The following is a 17331-nucleotide window of genomic DNA, read 5'->3' on the forward strand; positions in this document are numbered from 1 at the left end:
TAGTTTATGGAAAAATATGTCTATGACTCATACAGACTATTTCAATGCAGAGCTATTTTTTGGGCAATAATAAGAGTCATCAAGTGAAAAAACAAGGGGTCATAATAAATCTATGTAACTCTGTCTATTAGAACAATTTAAACCTGTTACTGAATTTATTTTATTTCCAGGCCTAAAGAAATTTGGTCAAGGACTGTATCCAGCCCCTGGGCTTTCTGTTATACAGACCTGCTTTAATGTAATTGTGTATCTCTTACTCATGAAAGCAGGTGAATGCTAGTGGCTGAAAGCTGATCAGGAACAAGTTGGTGATTGCCTCAGTGAAATAAACGTATGTTAAAACAATAAAAGCTTTTGTAAAGCACTTTATGTAATGTATTGCTGCAAGTTAATGCAACTAAATGCAGCTAAAATTGCAGTAAAGGCAGCAAAGAAATGCAAATTTAGTTTTGCAATTCCCTGTGCTGTATGAAGAAAACCTGACTACTACATTTAGCAATATATATGGGTTTTTTTTTTCCCTTTGGTCTAGATCTTGATGCTATTTAAAATATTTAGAATTTTCTGTGGTAATACGTACTTGCTATAAATGCATTATGTAATGTCTACAATGGATACATTTACCTATTACCCACCTATTCACTTATATGCAATGTTAATTCAGTGCATATTACACTCACGCATGATCTCACGGATCGTAACAGCCTGGGACAGAGTTGCAGGAGGACTGGGGCCAGCCATATTGTATGCCCGTACACGGAATTGCATCTTCTCTCCAGTAGGCAGGTCACGGATGATCACAGAGTTCCTCTCGGTAAGACCCTCAAATGCAGGAATCCACTCATCAGCTAGACAAAATGTAAAATAAAGCAGATGTATAAACAGGTCTGCATAAATGTAGATGTAGTCCAAGCAGACACATTGCTCCTGGTGTGTATTTCCAACATTATTCATATTATACATTTGTTCATTTCGCATTGTGCCTAAGAACACCGTTACTTGTTACATGTAACATATGCTTTTTCTTGGCTTAATCCAAAACAGAATCAGAAAGTTTTTTTTTTCTTTTCTGGATACACTGGGTTCACGAAAGATATTCCAGATACACAGTCTTAAAAGTATAGGAGTGTAAAAGCAGAAAAATTACACACAAGTACAGTTAGTACTCATTAGTTGGAGTACAGTAGCAAGTTGATGATTCCTAACTAAAAAATAAAAAATATCTGTACTTAACATATTTCGAAGTGACATGTAACTGAACTAAAAAATTAATACAGTAATCCCCCGTTTATCGCAGTGGTTAGGTTCCAAAACCGCCCGCAATAAATGAGATACCGTGATAAATGGACGCCACCCAAAAATGCTGTTTTATGTATACAGTACTGTATTACCATTTTACTTCATTTTATAATTAATAATTATATGTCTATTAACACATTTCATTATTTCAACATAAAACAATTCCCTATAAGTTTTTTGGTCTATCGTGCTATCCACGAGAGAACTGGAAAATCAGCCAAACAAATCAGTTATGTGGCAAATACAATTCTGGAAAAAACAGGGGGCCTGAGATTCGAACCGCGGTAAAGCGGGGAATTACTGTAATTAGAAATCAGGGTTGTTTACTGTGACACTACATTCTGCAAAATTATTTAGACATGAAGACTATGCAGTCACACACTTACTGCCTTCCTTGCAGTATTCGACCCCATAGCCTTCTATCGGAGCAGAGCCTATTCTCTCTGGAGTCCTCCATTTCAGAGAGATTGTAGTGTCACTAATGTCATCCACAGACAGACCGATGGGTTCACTGGAGGGGGCTGAGGGAAACACAAAATTAACTGAATTTAGTGGACAGAAGATGTTGAGACTTGGTACATCGAAATTTAATTCCTTTCATTTTTTTTTTTGTATGCTTGCAGGATTCTAATTCAAGTGTTAAATGAAACCTATTGTTGACTCCAGCAGGATTATAATATTAGACTTCACCCTGGTGGTGTCATTTATGCAATCTGAAGGTCACAGGAAGCCTAAAATAGCTTGTAATTTTTTCCCCTTGAATTAGGATTAGGATGTGCTCAATTAAAATCATTGTATGCACGGTATGATGTAGAGATTTGATTGAAAAAACAGCTAGTGTGAAAGTAGAGCAATACCTTAGAGCCATAATTCCACTAATGATAAAATGTACTAAGTTTATAATTATATTCTCGTTTTAAGCAACCATTTTGACATGTCTGTCTCTACACAAACTAAGTAAGATTCATTTTTTGTGAATAATTCCTCTAATATATTTTAGCATTATGGGCTTGTCCAATGAAAAAAGACTCTTGGATCAAAAAGTGGAATGTTCAGTTCAGCCCATTCTATGTTACTGTGGCCCAGTATCTAAATACATTTAGCATTTAGTCTATATTTAGAGTAGTTTTAGACAAATACCATCACCAAAGTAGATTTTAAAGTTGAAAATAATTATTTTATTTTTTTATTAGGGGGTCTTATAAGCATGGTGAATCCAGGTTCTTAAAGAGGTATCTAATGCATGTTGTAGATTACTACATTTGAATTTCCAGGAATATTTTGTTGTTGGATTTGTTTATTTACAGAAATATAAATACAGAACAGCTTGCTGTATAGTGTTAGAGAGGAAAATTTGATTCTGCAATGTAAATTTATTAAACAGAAAAAAGGCGCTGCATTGCTTAGTAATTAAGCTCTCAATGCCAAAATAGAGAACCCAAAGTCTTTGCAATATAGATTTTTTCAGGACTTCAATACTACATTCTTCCAATAGTCAGTCTGAGGAGAACAGCTGGAAATTATTAGTCAATAAAAACCAGAGGTCCTAGTCTGGTACATCTAACATTATATTTGAGCTAGCCTTCGTGGCCTTGAGTTTCCCATTATAGATTAGCATAACTGCCATTGTTTGAATAAGCACAAGTTAAACTTGGGCTGGTGTTGATAAGGACCTCTCCAAGATACTTTTATGGACATGCATTCAGGACAGAAATAGTTCACATGTGGCATTATCCCATCAGGTTCAGGTATTGTGACAATACTGTGGAATGCTGGAGGAAAGATTCCTTAGGATGAATTCGGAAATTGATCTTTGAAAAAAAAAAGAATGTATGGAACTAAATGGCATTCTTCTTTTTGATGTTCAATAGTATGGAAATTGACAAAATATTGTTGGAATATATTCCTGTCAAAGAAACTGAAGACAAAATCTTAAATTACAGTTTTACAGAGGTTTTCAACACAGAGCTATGAAATGATGCTAAAACATATGCACATACCCCAGCATTCTCCTACTAAATATACAAACTAATTTATCCCATTAGTATATTACTGAGAAAATCATTTTGATAGAGCGATATTAGTTAGTCAAAGCCAAGTCAGACAATATGAAAGGTTTTCTTGATCATACAAGAAATTTCTGTGGATATACCAAAGTCTTATTTAAACCTAAGGCATGCATTTACTAACATTCCACAGGGGGTAAGTAATATTAGAATGAAAGCCTACTGCCGACTGGTTCTGACTCAGGTTCAGGTTGGGGGGCAGGTTTTTCGGCCGGGGGTGCTCCATCCAGTCCTAAAGGTACCCCTTCTCTTGACACTTCTTCTCCATTAACACGCGGTGCAGGAGCTTCTCCTTCTGCAGAAACAAGTTCCTCATTTGGAGGAACGGATACTTCATTGGCTGTATCTACTAAAGGAAGTGCTAGGACCTCAGGTTCTTTGACTTCTGTAAGAGAATCTGTAGGACGATCTGCAGGTGGTTCTGCAGGAGCATCTGCTGGCGCCTCGTTCACTGTCTTTTTTTCCGCGTTTTTTGGAAGCATAGGCTTGGTCATCCTGCCGGTGGTTTACTTCGTCACTGCACACGGGACTAAACTTTGCGTCCTCCCACTTCACTCTGTAGTCAAGCAGCCTGTGTGTGCCGTACGCCTGGACATAACCTTATGCTAAGATTATTTATAGTAGAGGATGCCAAAAATAGTTTCCTAATCTACTGTATTGTGCTGGACATCACATTGCAGTGATAACTTTACCAGAAACTTTCCAACCATATAAAGATATAACAAGGCAGTAAAAGTATCACATATTGATAAATTGTGACTTATGTCTTTATGTCTTTCAAGCTGAAGTACATATCCTGAATAGGGTCCTATTTTAGTCATTGAACAACCACTCTCTGATGAGATGACAGAGCTTTGAACATTGGTATGATGACGTGTGGCTGAGCGGCTCCAGGTGTCCAGGAAAGAGTAGCATCCCTAAATTGGCAACAGATGAATGAAGGGTCTCTTTGACACAAACATGCTTGGCACTACCTCAAACTGAAAAACCCCTCCTCTCTTAAATTCTAAGCATATTGCTGTACCAGCAATAATATCGTTCCAGTTTTGACACAAGAAACAATGGCTAGTTTATCATTCTTTAGGGGTTTTAACCCGTGAAGAGTGAAATAAAACCTAACCCTGGTTTTCTGATCGGCTTTACATGCCCAAATTTTCCCTCAAATTTTACACCAGTGTTTTTTCAACCTAATCTAATCAAACAGTTACATAAATATGTGTGACAAAATGTTTGAAAAGCTTCCAAAAATTAAGCTTTAAACCTTTATAATTTTTGCTTTTAGAGATAGAACTACCGTTTCAGAGGAAATATTTTTAAATAAACAGAGAAGTGTTTCTGCATAACTGTACCACAAATCCAAAAGTATTTTTTAACCCTTTTTGCACCAGCATTGAAAATATTATTATTTATTCTGCTTATTTGTTTGAAGTTCTGATATTGCAATACCCAAAATATGTACACTTTACCACTTAACATACATATATCAGGATGTACTTCTGTAAAAACTTTTAGTTTAAACTTGTCATTCATCATATGTCAAATGGTCACCTTTAACCTGTTTGATGTGTTTATTTTATTTTGTTTTTGATTGAAACATAGATGGGTATAATAAAGTTTACAGGATTCCCTCATTGTTTATTTAAGTTCCTTCGTTTTAATGGGACATTTGAGATAAATAGTATTAATTTGTTTTATTTTTTGGGAATTGTTGTCTTGAGCAGAGTCTACCACATGAGTGTCTAACCAGAAACGAAAGCAATTCCATAAATTATTAATGCAAAATATCAAACATTTTTCTATAACCAAGTATTGTTAGTTATGAAACCAAGAAAAGAGTAATCAAACAATCAGGCCTATGTCATGGCAGTGTCAGTTCACTGGTTAAAGCGTTTGGCTACTGATCAAAAGGTAGATTCAAGTAAAAGCAAGCTTGCAGCATTAACCATGCAAAATGTCTCAGCCAAAGCATCAGTCACATATAAATAAAACTTACCAATAGGCACAAATGGCTGGGAGGCAGGACTGGGCCTTGACATGCCAATACTGTTCACAGCGTAGACCCTCATTTCATAAGCCATTCCTTCAATCATCCTCTTAGCTTCATATGTGGTCTCTTTATAGGGGTCAAAGTTCAGACGCATCCACCTGTAGCTCTTTTTCTTTTTTCTCTCCAGTACATAGCCTTAAAAGACATAGGATCATAGGTAAGCTTTTTAATGTGTTGCATTTCAAACTACTTTAATGCCTAAATAGAATAGGATGAATAGGAATCAAATTGGATGAATGTTTTTATATGAATGCATTTACCCAAAATTGGCTGGCCACCATCAAACAATGGAGGGTCCCACTCGACTACACATGAGTCCTCACCAACACTGAGGATTCTGGGAGCTTGCGGTGGATCTGGCACATCTGGGGAAATAAAAAAAAATCTCATTTAATAAAAGTCAAACATCAGTAGCCATATAAATAAAATGCTAATACACAGAAAGGTATGCTAAGTGGCTAAACTTTCAGAGTCACATTTAACACTTACAACACCTACTCTTAAGAAAAAAGGGTTACTTTGGATGTTTGGAGCTTCTCAGATAATTTATTAAGCTTTGATTAAACAGTGTGTACATGATACGAGTAGTGCATTTAAATATCTTACCAACAACTTTCACATGAATATCAGCTGTATCCTCCCCTGCCGGGTTCCTCACAGTAACAGAGTACACGCCTTCGTCCTGACGCTCTGCCCCCTCAATAGTCAAGATGCAATGTCCCCTTGCACTCTCTACATGGACACGTCCACTCGCATCTGTCAAGACCTGATAAACCAAGCATAGTTTTTTTTGTGTAAAATAGCAGCATAAACATACGTTGAGCACAGTTCCAATTTCCAGACCGAGGGACAGTCAGTCAGGATGCAGAACGAGAGACCGGATGAGGTGTTGAAATGAAAATAAAACATAGCCTATTAAGTCTTTACTCTATTCTTTTCTTACCTTTAGTGTTCTTGTGGTGCCACCAAAGGTTTGCTTCATAAACGAGTATAAAAGCATGCGCTCACCTGATGCAATCAGCAATCAGTATAGTATACGAATGCAATGCATGTGAACACAATGCTGTTCAGAAAAATACTGCTATAAAGTCAAGTAGAAATTATGATTTTAAAAAGTAAACTGAGCTTTCTTGTTAATTGGTTAGTATTAGATATTAGATCATTACAAATACAATGCAAAATCATTATATAATATGATTCATTATTGTAATCATATAATTATTACTATTAATGATTTCACTGACATTTTTTAACCTTATTAGCGTTCTGTCATGTGATGTAGGTTTGACTTTAAACAGATAGGAATTGGACCAAGACAGTATCACAATGCAGTGGCTGCGACAGTAAAAAGACAATAAAGACAAAGGTCAGACGACACTCTCATAGCAGCAGCGGCGGAGGACAACCAAAGTGCACATAATAACAAGAGATCGTGGTGGCTTTATTGTTTTAAAGGCCAATAACTCACTTCACCATCCTTCAAAGTCCAGATGAAGGCTGGTTCCCCTTTCGATTCTCCCAGTGGGTTTTTAGATTTATCCTACACAAGCAGAGTAGAAGTAGTGAAGCCGTGGTTAAGATTAAAATGTTAAGATTAAGAGTTGACAGGTACAACTTTCAGTATCCTGTTCCAATTCAAACCTTACTGAATGTGACTTTCCATGACATCAGGAAGTGGTTACAAAATTTTCCCCCAAACGTACCCGTGTGCAGCTAAGAGCTTAGCTCTGAAGCCCTCATGCTAGGACTCCTGTTTGCGTTTTAAAGGAAAATGTTTATGTGGACTACAGTGCAGCGTTGCTTGTTAATAGCCACTTTAGTTGACTCCTGAGACACTATCATGGCATGACTATTTGTGCACATCTTTATTGCTTTCCTATAAATTAATGTAAATTCATGAGACATGTCACCTTAATCTACAGTAAGTCCTGTAGGTGAATACATTTTCAGCAAAAAAACATAAAAAATCATTGAACTGAATGATTTCGAAAATTCTAGAATTCTAAATAAAAGTGTGATTTTGTATCTGAAATTTCGAAAGACAACATTTTGCAAAACAGGCTAGTATCCTACTCATTGGAACATAATAATTAACTGAGAAGAAACTGGTTATATTTTTTCTGATGTGAAAAAACCTCAGAAAAACGATGAAAATTTAATAATAATTAATATAATAATGTTTTATTTGTTTGGGAAAAAAATACATGTATCAGCTTGAGTAGAATCTAAAAAGTGAAGTGGCATAACCACCATGTCATCTGGGGCAAAATTAACAGTACAGGTTTATCAACTGATATTTTAAAGCTTTTTAAATACAGTATAAACTTCATATCGGTTTCTAATAAAGTCTGGTAAAGTGTGTTACCAAAAATAAAAAATGAATATTAATAAGAGTGTAGTATATATAGAATATCTCATGTCCAATAATGCCAGAAAACCAGAGAATTTTTGGAGATGTATGTTAATAATAGAACTCTACCAACCTTATCTGACTTGGTCCAAACCACTGTGGGGGCGGGGTCTCCGGTGATTGGCACATCTAGTCGCAGCTTGTTTCCAGCCACAACCAAAATAGTAGATGCTGCAGTGTGGCCAAGACAGTCCAAATGGATCTTGGGAGGATCTGAATGTTAGGGTAGTGGAAGAATAGAATTCTTACCCATCAAATGAGACAAATATACTTCAGAAAAATGTTTTTTTATTTTTCAAAAATCAATCTGACTTCAGTGTGGAAGTATATTAATAGCTCCATGTTTTCTTTACAAATCCATATTTGGAAAGTGGGCCTATGGGACCAAATGATACAAATTTGTGCTGTTTTTCCAGGGTGCCAATATGGTTGCATTTGATCTTACAAAAGATTTTGGGTGATATAGACTTTCCTTATTTAGCTACATAAGCCTTATAGTTTCAAGAGCAAGTGAAATGGCATTAACATTGAACACTAAATAGGTCTTAGATGATCAACTACCATTGTTTTAAGTGAAAAATTGTACAATTTGCCAAACTATTTATCTCAGGATAAGTGCCCTATTTACCAACTGGCAGAAGTTCAACACTGAGTCTGTACTGTGTAATATTTTTATTCTTACCTTGTCGAGGGACAAAGTCGATCTTGACCTCTAAAAAACATAAATGAAAATGATAAATGGAAATGTTATACTGTTAAGCAGGCTGAGGAATGATGGAGCCATTAAATAAAAAATCTGAAACTTAAGTACCCAAAAAGTTCAGTTTGGCAGAAAGGTTGAAAGCGTAGCCGTCAGGGATAAAGGTGTAGTCGGCTTCATCCTCAGGACGCACATCATCAATAGTGAGCTTATGAATTCTGGAGAGACAGAGAGTATATCAACTTTTACATTTTAACCGGAGCGGTTCAAATCCAGACCTGGGAAACTAGAGTTCAGCATAATTTTATGATTTTCTTGTTCTGTTGAATTACATGTCTCTGAAAAGAGATCCCACCAAACAGTTCACCAGGACCAGCACTGACCACAATGAAAATAAAAAAAACAAGAATTAAAACCTCTACAGTTTTACAAATGCAATGGACCTTTTGTAGTCTTACCGGCCAATGTGTGTGATGTGGGTTCTAGCATCAGGCTTCACCTCCACTCCATTTTTGTACCAGGTTCCTCTGACGTTCTCGTCTGACACCTCACACTTGAACACTGCCTCTTCCTTAGCTTTTACTGTCAGGTCAGCAATGCTCTGATACACTTCCAGTTGCTTCTCTAAAGGCCCAAAAGTACAGGCATTTGCAGGGAAAATAAAATGTCAGTTTGTTTATACTGATTAAATAAAAAAAAGAATTAGCATGAAGTAAACTTGGTTTGTATTAATGAATATGATTTAAATTATAACCAAGAAGCCAAGAACTGATGGGAGTCAGTGGAGAAATGGCTAAATAAATTATCAAAGATCGAAATCGTATAAATAGGAAATAAAATTTTTTATAAACAACAAACTGGTTTACTACTCTAGCAAGCATTAATTATACAAATTGGCCAAACTGTAATTACTGTTTTGTGTATGGTTTATGTTTGAGCTTTTGTATTGGATTTACTGAAGACATTTAATCAGGTATGAATAAATGAATGAATTAATACATCACACATTGTTGTCACACCTTTTAGTATTAAACTACACTTGAATGTTGAAAAATGGTATCTTTATGATTCCTCAAATCACTTTCACTCTCCAAAACAACTTGCATTGTATTATTATTATCAGAGGATATACATGATTGGAAATAATTGAAATTTCCACATAGTATTATGTTGCTGTAGCCGACACAGTAAGACGTTAGATTATTAAAGATTAAGTGTTAGATTATTAAAGAAGAGTCACTGGGCAGCGATTAACTTCTTGGCAGACTGGCAGAAGATCAGTGGTGCTGGACAGCTGCAAAACTGGCAGGAGATGAGAATTGGGTTGCTTTTTTTTTTAACAAAAAAAAAAAAAGAAAGAAAGAAAACGAGCTGGTATAAGTACACTGGACATTGTAATCTCAGTTCCTGGAGTTTCCAGTAGCAACAGAGCACAAAGGTCACTGAGGGTTGCGCTTTAATTTTCTTACACTTCAAATGTTGTTATATTTTAAGAGCTAAGTATTTAAAGAAAAGAGTAATGGACATCAACTTGTGCACAGTTATTGAGAAACAGACCAGGCTAAGAATTTGCTGATGACGTGTAAGAAGGCAAGAAAACTGCTCACAGACACCTGCTCAGTTCAAATATATGGCCTTTGCCATCTAACAATAGCTGGCATCTGTGCATTGTGCACGCTCTAGCCATGTGCTATGGGCCTGTCAACCATGTTTACGGGGCTGACAAACAGAGGTGATATTTGAGTGACAGGACCACAAAGAGGCGGGGTTTAAAGGAGATAGCATGACGTGAAGAATACCCAGTGGAATTTCGCAGGGTTTATTTTGGACTACAGTTCAGTCCACTGTGATTGACAAGTGGCTCATTATGCATCTGCTTCGGACTGACAAATAGCTTCAATCTGACTTAAAGCTAAAGATTTCACAGAAAGAGAGATGTCAGTCATGATACATTTTTTTTTTTTTTTACCCCTTTTGATAGATGGATTTGCAGTCATATAAATTTGTTTTACCTACAAACCAACAGAACTAGTAGTGAGCAGAATTTTTCAAGAAGGAGAACCACAAGAGAAATCCACCAGTACTAAAATAAACCCCTCACCCTGCACCAAGAGCTCAGCAAGAGATTGCCCTCCATTGGTTTTAACTCGGTAGTGGCCACAATCCTCCTTTGTGACATCGTTGATGATAAGTGTGTGTTTGCAGCCGTCTTTCTTGAAGCGATACTTGAAGGATTCATCTCGAGTAAGCTCCACTCCATCTTTTTCCCTGAAAATGTGAAAAGTGGTTATAAAACTGACTCACTTGTTTTTTTAACCGTGTCCTATTTCTTTAAGTCTTTTTTCATAATAATGATTGTAATCAATGTGTAGACATTCTATCAAGCCTTTGCACTTAAAAATGAAACAGTACATTGTGTTTTTATAAACCAACACTCATTAAATTGTGCTTTACAGACCAAGACATTATGATATAAACCTGGATAGTGTACATGCAAAGTATGACATTGATGGATGATCATATAATCCTCCTCACACCTCATCAGGTTAAAATTATTCACGCTTGAATTCATTAATTCTTGAGACACTAACAATAACAAGGTCTCAAGACTGGCCGGATGAGATTGAAGCGACCTTAATCTTTTTTCATTTTCTAGTTGACGTTTCTATTCATATGTATTGCTATATTGCTAAGAAACATTTTATCAGACTATCTAGCTCCAGAAATGTGTCCTCTGTGGCACATTAAAGGCAGTCGCCATGAACCAATGGTGACTTTCTCATTTTGGTTGAAGGACACTGCAGAGCTGCTAAAAGGCCGACATGACCTTTTCAGAGGGCTGATAATTTACAGAGCTGCTGGGTGATATACAGCCTTGGATCCAGATCAGGTGAAGCCACGGCTCATTCACTCACTCACTCATTCTCACACACGCAGAAACACACTCACACACACGCTTCTACACCACCCTCTCTATTTGTCAGCCAGGTTGAGTCAGCCAAGGCCTGGCAGCAGCTCTGGTCTACAAAGGACTTGCATGCCATCTTCTGGACATTTGAGGAATCTCACACCTCTGCAACAACGTCTACTGCAAAGAGAATCGTTCTTTCCTTATCGCTTGTCCTGTGACAATGTAGTTTAATTTTCACCCATTGTCGTGCTTGTGTTTGGGTGTCATTTTTTTGATTTAGATGTGTTCAACAGTGATTATATTCATCAATCAATGATCAAAATCTCACCACTTGACATGAGCTCCTTCTTCAGAGACCTCACATTCAAACTCTACTCTGTCTCCCTTCATAGCCATCTGATCCTCAAGATTACGCAGGATCAGTACAGGAGGCTCTGAGAAAGAAATGAAAAGATGAATCTCAAACTTTAGAAATGCTAAAAATATTTCTGCATTGTGTTAGCACTCATCATCAAGTACCTTTCACAAAGAGCTCAGTGAAGCTTTTTTCATCTCCCACGATGCAGGTGTATGCTGCGTCATCAGCCAGAGAACAGTTGTTGATAGTGAGGAAGCGTTTGTTCCCCACACTCTCAAAGATGTACCTGAGGGAACAGAAAAAATGTGTTCTTTTTCCTTCTCTTCTTTGTAGATCGAGACAAAACCTTCCTACACATAAAGGCTTAGGAAAATCTGATACATTCGAAATATGGCATGACTAGCGTGATACAGTCTTTCAACATTTCAGTTCACCAATTGGACAAATTGCTGGTTTTCAGCAAGAATAAAATCAAGTGCATCTGACACACTAGAAAACTAGCACTATCAGGTCTGAGTCCAGAGGGTCCTTGAAACAATTTATCACACTAGACACTTTTTCACGAGTAGACAACCTGGAGAAACTCACTTGCTGCGGGTTTTGGATGAAGTGAAGCACAGAAGCCGAGCCATCCAGGGGCACACAATTTAGAAAAAACAGAAGACAGATAAAGAAATGATTCATTATCTCTCTCTCACTTACAAGTAACACGTGTAGAACGATTATATAATTTCGATGTCATCAGTGATTGCAAACTAAAGCTTAAAATTAAATATTGTTCGATGATTCTGTTCTAGTCATAGTGGATTTACCTTCCTGTTTTTTGGATCTCCTGTCCATTTTTTAGCCATTTCACCTCAGCATCAGGATTGGCTACCTCAATCTGTAGCTTAATCTTGTGTCCCTTTTCAACTTGGTAGGCTGGGTCCAGCTTTTTCAGGAATGCTGTAAAAGATTTATAGGTTCATACTGCAAAAAAGTGCTGAACAGCTCCTCAGGGTGCTATGTACATAAAGTCTTCCCATTCAAATGGTGTTAGATGGAAACTTTGTTAGACAGAATCTTTTATATGGTTCCACAAATAACTTTTTTCGTTTTTTACCTGAGGGACAGATCAGAGATCTTTTAGGGTACAAGAGTGTAAGCTGAGAAATGCAAGTAGTATGCAAAAATCCTTTATTAGAACCACAGAAAAATTCTTACCTAAAGGTACCAATAAACTTTTCTATTATAACTAAAGCATTCTGATGCAAAGTGGTTCTAATGTGTTTGTTAATTCTACTGTGTGTACATCATTTGTGTCAAGCAGTGCTCTAATCACCGGGATGGACTGGATTGTGAATAGTTAGACTATATCAAAAGTAACATAGAGCAAACATTGCTAGCGTGATGCTAACATCAGCATGTGGATGGCAAACCAGATGTGCATCCAGACACTTACTCTCTACATTTGAAGATCGCACACCAGAGGACGGTACATAGTACAAACAACAAAATAAATGACCTCTGGTTTATATATTGCAGTTTATATATTGTACAGAACTGTTAATTACTGCAACAAATATAATCAGTTCATATCCATTCATTCATTATTTATGCTAATTCACAGTTCCTTACACAAAATGTAAAATACGTTCATATGTACAGTGGGATCCAAAAGTTTGAAACCACATCAAAAAAAATTTAAAACTGGAATCAAACAAGTATTTTGAATAAGTAATATTCAAGATTCTGCACTATTTTAGGTCTATATTTAAATGTAAGCAAATTTGTGACATTTATTATGTTAACTGCTTTGAATAAAAGGCTTTTCTATTTTTTTTTGTCCACACTGAAGGATTTGATCCAGTTTTGCACAAACTTGTCGAGTCCATGTAACAAACCAAACACTAAGAAACTGAAATTTATGTTAATGTTTCAAAGATTCTACTTTTCACACAAGTTATACTTTTTATTAAGTTATTTGTCATGAAGCTTTATCATTAAAATAGAAAACAAATGCAATAAATTATATGATATGATAGAACATAACATATTTTGTTCAGTTTTCTTCACATTTATACTGAATGAATTGTAGTACAGTGCTTAGAAAACTAATCATTTTTAAGAAGGAAGCATAGTTTTTAGGGTTCTCTGCAGATTCAGTCGGTTTTTCCAGAGGGACAAAGTAAAGCTAGACTCTAGCTTTTTGTTTTTCAGGAATTAGAAGGAACGTCAAGTCCAGCTTTTTTATCTGTCTGTCTGTTTAAAGGATCCCTAAAACATCCCTTAGGATGGGAGTGGAAGCTATGAAAGAAATGTAAAACAGAAATGACATCCTGACACTTTTTCATTGTTTCATTGGATTGTGTCTCTGGGGAAACCCCTCATATTTTGATATAGAACCCTGCTACAGGGAGTTTTTCAGAAAGCAGCTCCACCACCACCCTGCTTCAACATCCCCACCCCTTTACCTTATAAAGTAAATTCTAGACAAACCTGCGCTCTTCTTCTCCTCCTTTTTCATCTTCTTCAATCTCTTAAGCATGCCTCTTAGATCTGTAATGCCATACTGGAAGGCAATCTTCTCGTACTCAGAGGGCGGAGCCTTACCCAGGATTTCCCATACATCCACTCCAGGCTCGTTGCTCACCTGGACCATGCTGTGGTCAGAGACCAAGAGGGTCCGGTCTGTTATTGAAGGCTCATTCAGATAGATGACATTCAACACATTTGAATTTATGAATTTAAAATCCTTTTCTTTTACATTTCAAACAGAAGATTATTTTAGCGCAAAGCTGCAAACATGGCCACTGCTTTCAGCACTGCTGTTAGAACATCATCCAAAAGCAGATAGCAGAAAGAGGGAGGAAAACAGAAAAGAAAAGCGCTTAGTAAATACTGTATGTACAGGGATAATTCAGTTCTTACCGTTGGCCACTTTTTATGAAACTGCTGCACTTAGTCAGAAGCAGAACGCAAGACATGACAAGACAAACCAGAGCAGTTTAGTGCACACAATTCAGCAGCCCCACCAATAATGCGTGGCACATCTTATTTAATTTGATAAGAATTTTGATTAAAAAACTCTCTTGTGCTTTAAAAACAGTGTTTGTGATATTTAACATTTGTGATATCAGTAAAACCGATGGTTGACATGGTACTATATTAAATTCTACATTTCAGGCAAAGGCAGTAGTTATTTACAGAAACTAATGTAGACATAAAAGTATTAGCCTGTGTTGTGAGTTGAACTTGGTGGAATTGTGGCGTTTAAACGTTTTGTGGGAAACATCTGTATGTTTCTATATCCACATTAATGTTGTTTTACATAATGCTGAGTTTACACGTGTGATTAAACAGGTCTATCCATGCCAGTATTGACACGTGAACAACTTATTAATAAAAAGTGCTCTTAAAGTGATTCTTGTTAAATTTAGACGTATATGTAATTCGTGACTCAATCATGTGCTCTAATTATAAACTGGACTGGACTGAGAATTGTGAATAGTTAGGCTAGTATCAAGGAACGCTATCTTATAAATATTAGAAACTATGCCAGCGTGATGCCAACATCAGCATTCATCATGCGTATAGGAAAACCAGATGTGCATCCATTCAGTCACTTACTCTCTACATTCGAAGATCACACATGAGATGAGAGAAAAGAGTACAAACAACAAAAGGAATGACCTCAGTTTATTAACTGCAGACCAAATATGTGTACAGAACTATCAATTACTGCAACACATATAGTCAATCCACATGCATTAATTCTTCATACAAAACTGAGATCATTACATTTTACCATGACTTATCAGACGACAGCATGGTGATAGAAACATCTGTAATAAGATGGCTGTAAGTATGAAAGATGACCAGTTTCATGCACAAAAAGAAACCATCAGTGTCCTTACAAAAATGTGACATACTTTATTACATACAGTACATAAAGTATGATTAGTAAGGAATAAAACTTCGACGATAAGGCGTGCTGTTATGCGCAAAACAAAACACGGCGGCTTGTACTGGCATATAAAATTGAAATGGGAATCTCTATTACAATACCCCTGGGTTTTTTTTTTTGAGAGTACATCATGTAAGTCCTTGTATATGTTGTAACTTTTCGCAATTACTATTCAAGTCAAAACTTTCTTTTGTTTTACACTTTTTTAAAGCCTGCAGAATGCTCTTCTGTGCTTTTCCAAATACAGTTGGCATTTTGCCAGAATAAAAGGTATGCCCATGACCTTGTCACCAGTTCACCACTCTTCCTTCCTTGGACCGTTTTTAATAGATAATGACCACTGCAGGCCCGGGAACAGCTCACAAGAGCTGCAGTTTTAGAGATGTTCTGACCCAGTCAATAAGCCTTCACTATTTGGCCCTCTTGAACTCACAAAAATCCTTATGCCCATTTTTTCTGCTTGTAAAACGTCAACTTTGAGGACAAAATGTTCACCTGCTGCTTAATATATCCCACCCACTAACAGGTGCCATGAAAAAGACATAGTGTTATTCACTTACTGGTCATAATGTTATAATGTCTTTTTTTTTTTTTTTTTTTTTCTGTTACTGCACTGAACAGCTGGTCATCATACAATGTCACGCTACTGCATTGTCAATTTCTGTGTATTTTGCACTGCTTTATCCACTACGCATTTTTGCACCACCATAACCCATGTTTTTGATTGCACTACTGAATATTCCACCCAAATTTATTCTGCATATACTGTATCATACTTACATTCATACTTGTACACATCTACTGGATAACATGTCATTTGAGCATGTTACCAGGTATATGATCCATATATATATATATATATATATATATATATATATATATATATATATATATATATATATATATATATATATGGATCATATACCTGATCGGTGTATGCATGGTATACTCAGATATAAATTAAAGTATTAGTAATACATCAAAAAAAATTAATTATTAATATATTTTCATTTACTCCACTTCTCTGTGTCAAAACTCTGTAGTATATTTAAAATGTTTTTATATTTTATATGATCCATGAGACAAACACTTGCCAGTGTTTGCTCAATATTTGGAAACTCACCTCTTTTTAAGTAAACCGCTGAAGTCAAGCTCTCCTGCATCACCTGCATCCACGCTACTGCAGCATGAAACCAGCCACAAAAGCACATAGAGCATAAACACATTATATTTGACATTTCTGTTACAATGTGTTTTATTATTATTATTATTATTATTATTATTATTATTATTATTATTATCATCAATACGATACATTGACCAAAAACATTGTGCATTATGCATTTACACAACACAAGTGCAATACATATCATGGATACACATTACTTTATATTATACTGAAACTGGTAAACCAAGTAATTAGTCTGTCCCTGTGAACTAAATAAAGTGATAATTCATGTAAGGTTCATTATTAAAGCTTACACTTTAGCACAGAGCAAATCTATTTCTTGCTTTGAAAAAGCTCTTCAATTATGGACATCAAAGTTGAAAGCTCGGACCTTGATGTAGAAGAAAAGTTACTTCAAACCCACTA

The 17331-nt window shown here is 36.1% G+C and overlaps 1 protein-coding gene across 4 annotated transcripts in view; it reads right to left on the minus strand.

Moving 5' to 3' along the window:
• Nucleotides 1-17331, minus strand: part of mybpc3 (myosin binding protein C3) — a 37429-nt gene that overhangs the window by 6007 nt on the left and 14091 nt on the right. The window contains exons 8-26 of one of the 4 annotated variants that reach the window (XM_046840103.1): nucleotides 16861-16917; nucleotides 15401-15403; nucleotides 14702-14725; nucleotides 14270-14433; nucleotides 13233-13235; nucleotides 12604-12736; nucleotides 12380-12382; nucleotides 11953-12077; nucleotides 11762-11867; nucleotides 10624-10790; nucleotides 8981-9146; nucleotides 8634-8740; nucleotides 8505-8534; nucleotides 7896-8035; nucleotides 6019-6178; nucleotides 5673-5777; nucleotides 5359-5547; nucleotides 1686-1820; nucleotides 681-848 (exon numbers count right to left, since the gene is read on the minus strand). In XM_046840103.1, the coding sequence (XP_046696059.1) occupies nucleotides 681-848; nucleotides 1686-1820; nucleotides 5359-5547; nucleotides 5673-5777; nucleotides 6019-6178; nucleotides 7896-8035; nucleotides 8505-8534; nucleotides 8634-8740; nucleotides 8981-9146; nucleotides 10624-10790; nucleotides 11762-11867; nucleotides 11953-12077; nucleotides 12380-12382; nucleotides 12604-12736; nucleotides 13233-13235; nucleotides 14270-14433; nucleotides 14702-14725; nucleotides 15401-15403; nucleotides 16861-16917 (1985 nt within the window). The remainder of the gene's footprint in view (nucleotides 1-680; nucleotides 849-1685; nucleotides 1821-5358; nucleotides 5548-5672; nucleotides 5778-6018; nucleotides 6179-7895; nucleotides 8036-8504; nucleotides 8535-8633; nucleotides 8741-8980; nucleotides 9147-10623; nucleotides 10791-11761; nucleotides 11868-11952; nucleotides 12078-12379; nucleotides 12383-12603; nucleotides 12737-13232; nucleotides 13236-14269; nucleotides 14434-14701; nucleotides 14726-15400; nucleotides 15404-16860; nucleotides 16918-17331) is intronic. The other 3 variants (XM_046840105.1, XM_046840104.1, XM_046840106.1) reach the window with 3 other exon arrangements.

This window comes from Silurus meridionalis, chromosome 26 (assembly GCF_014805685.1).
Source record: "Silurus meridionalis isolate SWU-2019-XX chromosome 26, ASM1480568v1, whole genome shotgun sequence".
Lineage (NCBI taxonomy): Eukaryota > Metazoa > Chordata > Actinopteri > Siluriformes > Siluridae > Silurus > Silurus meridionalis.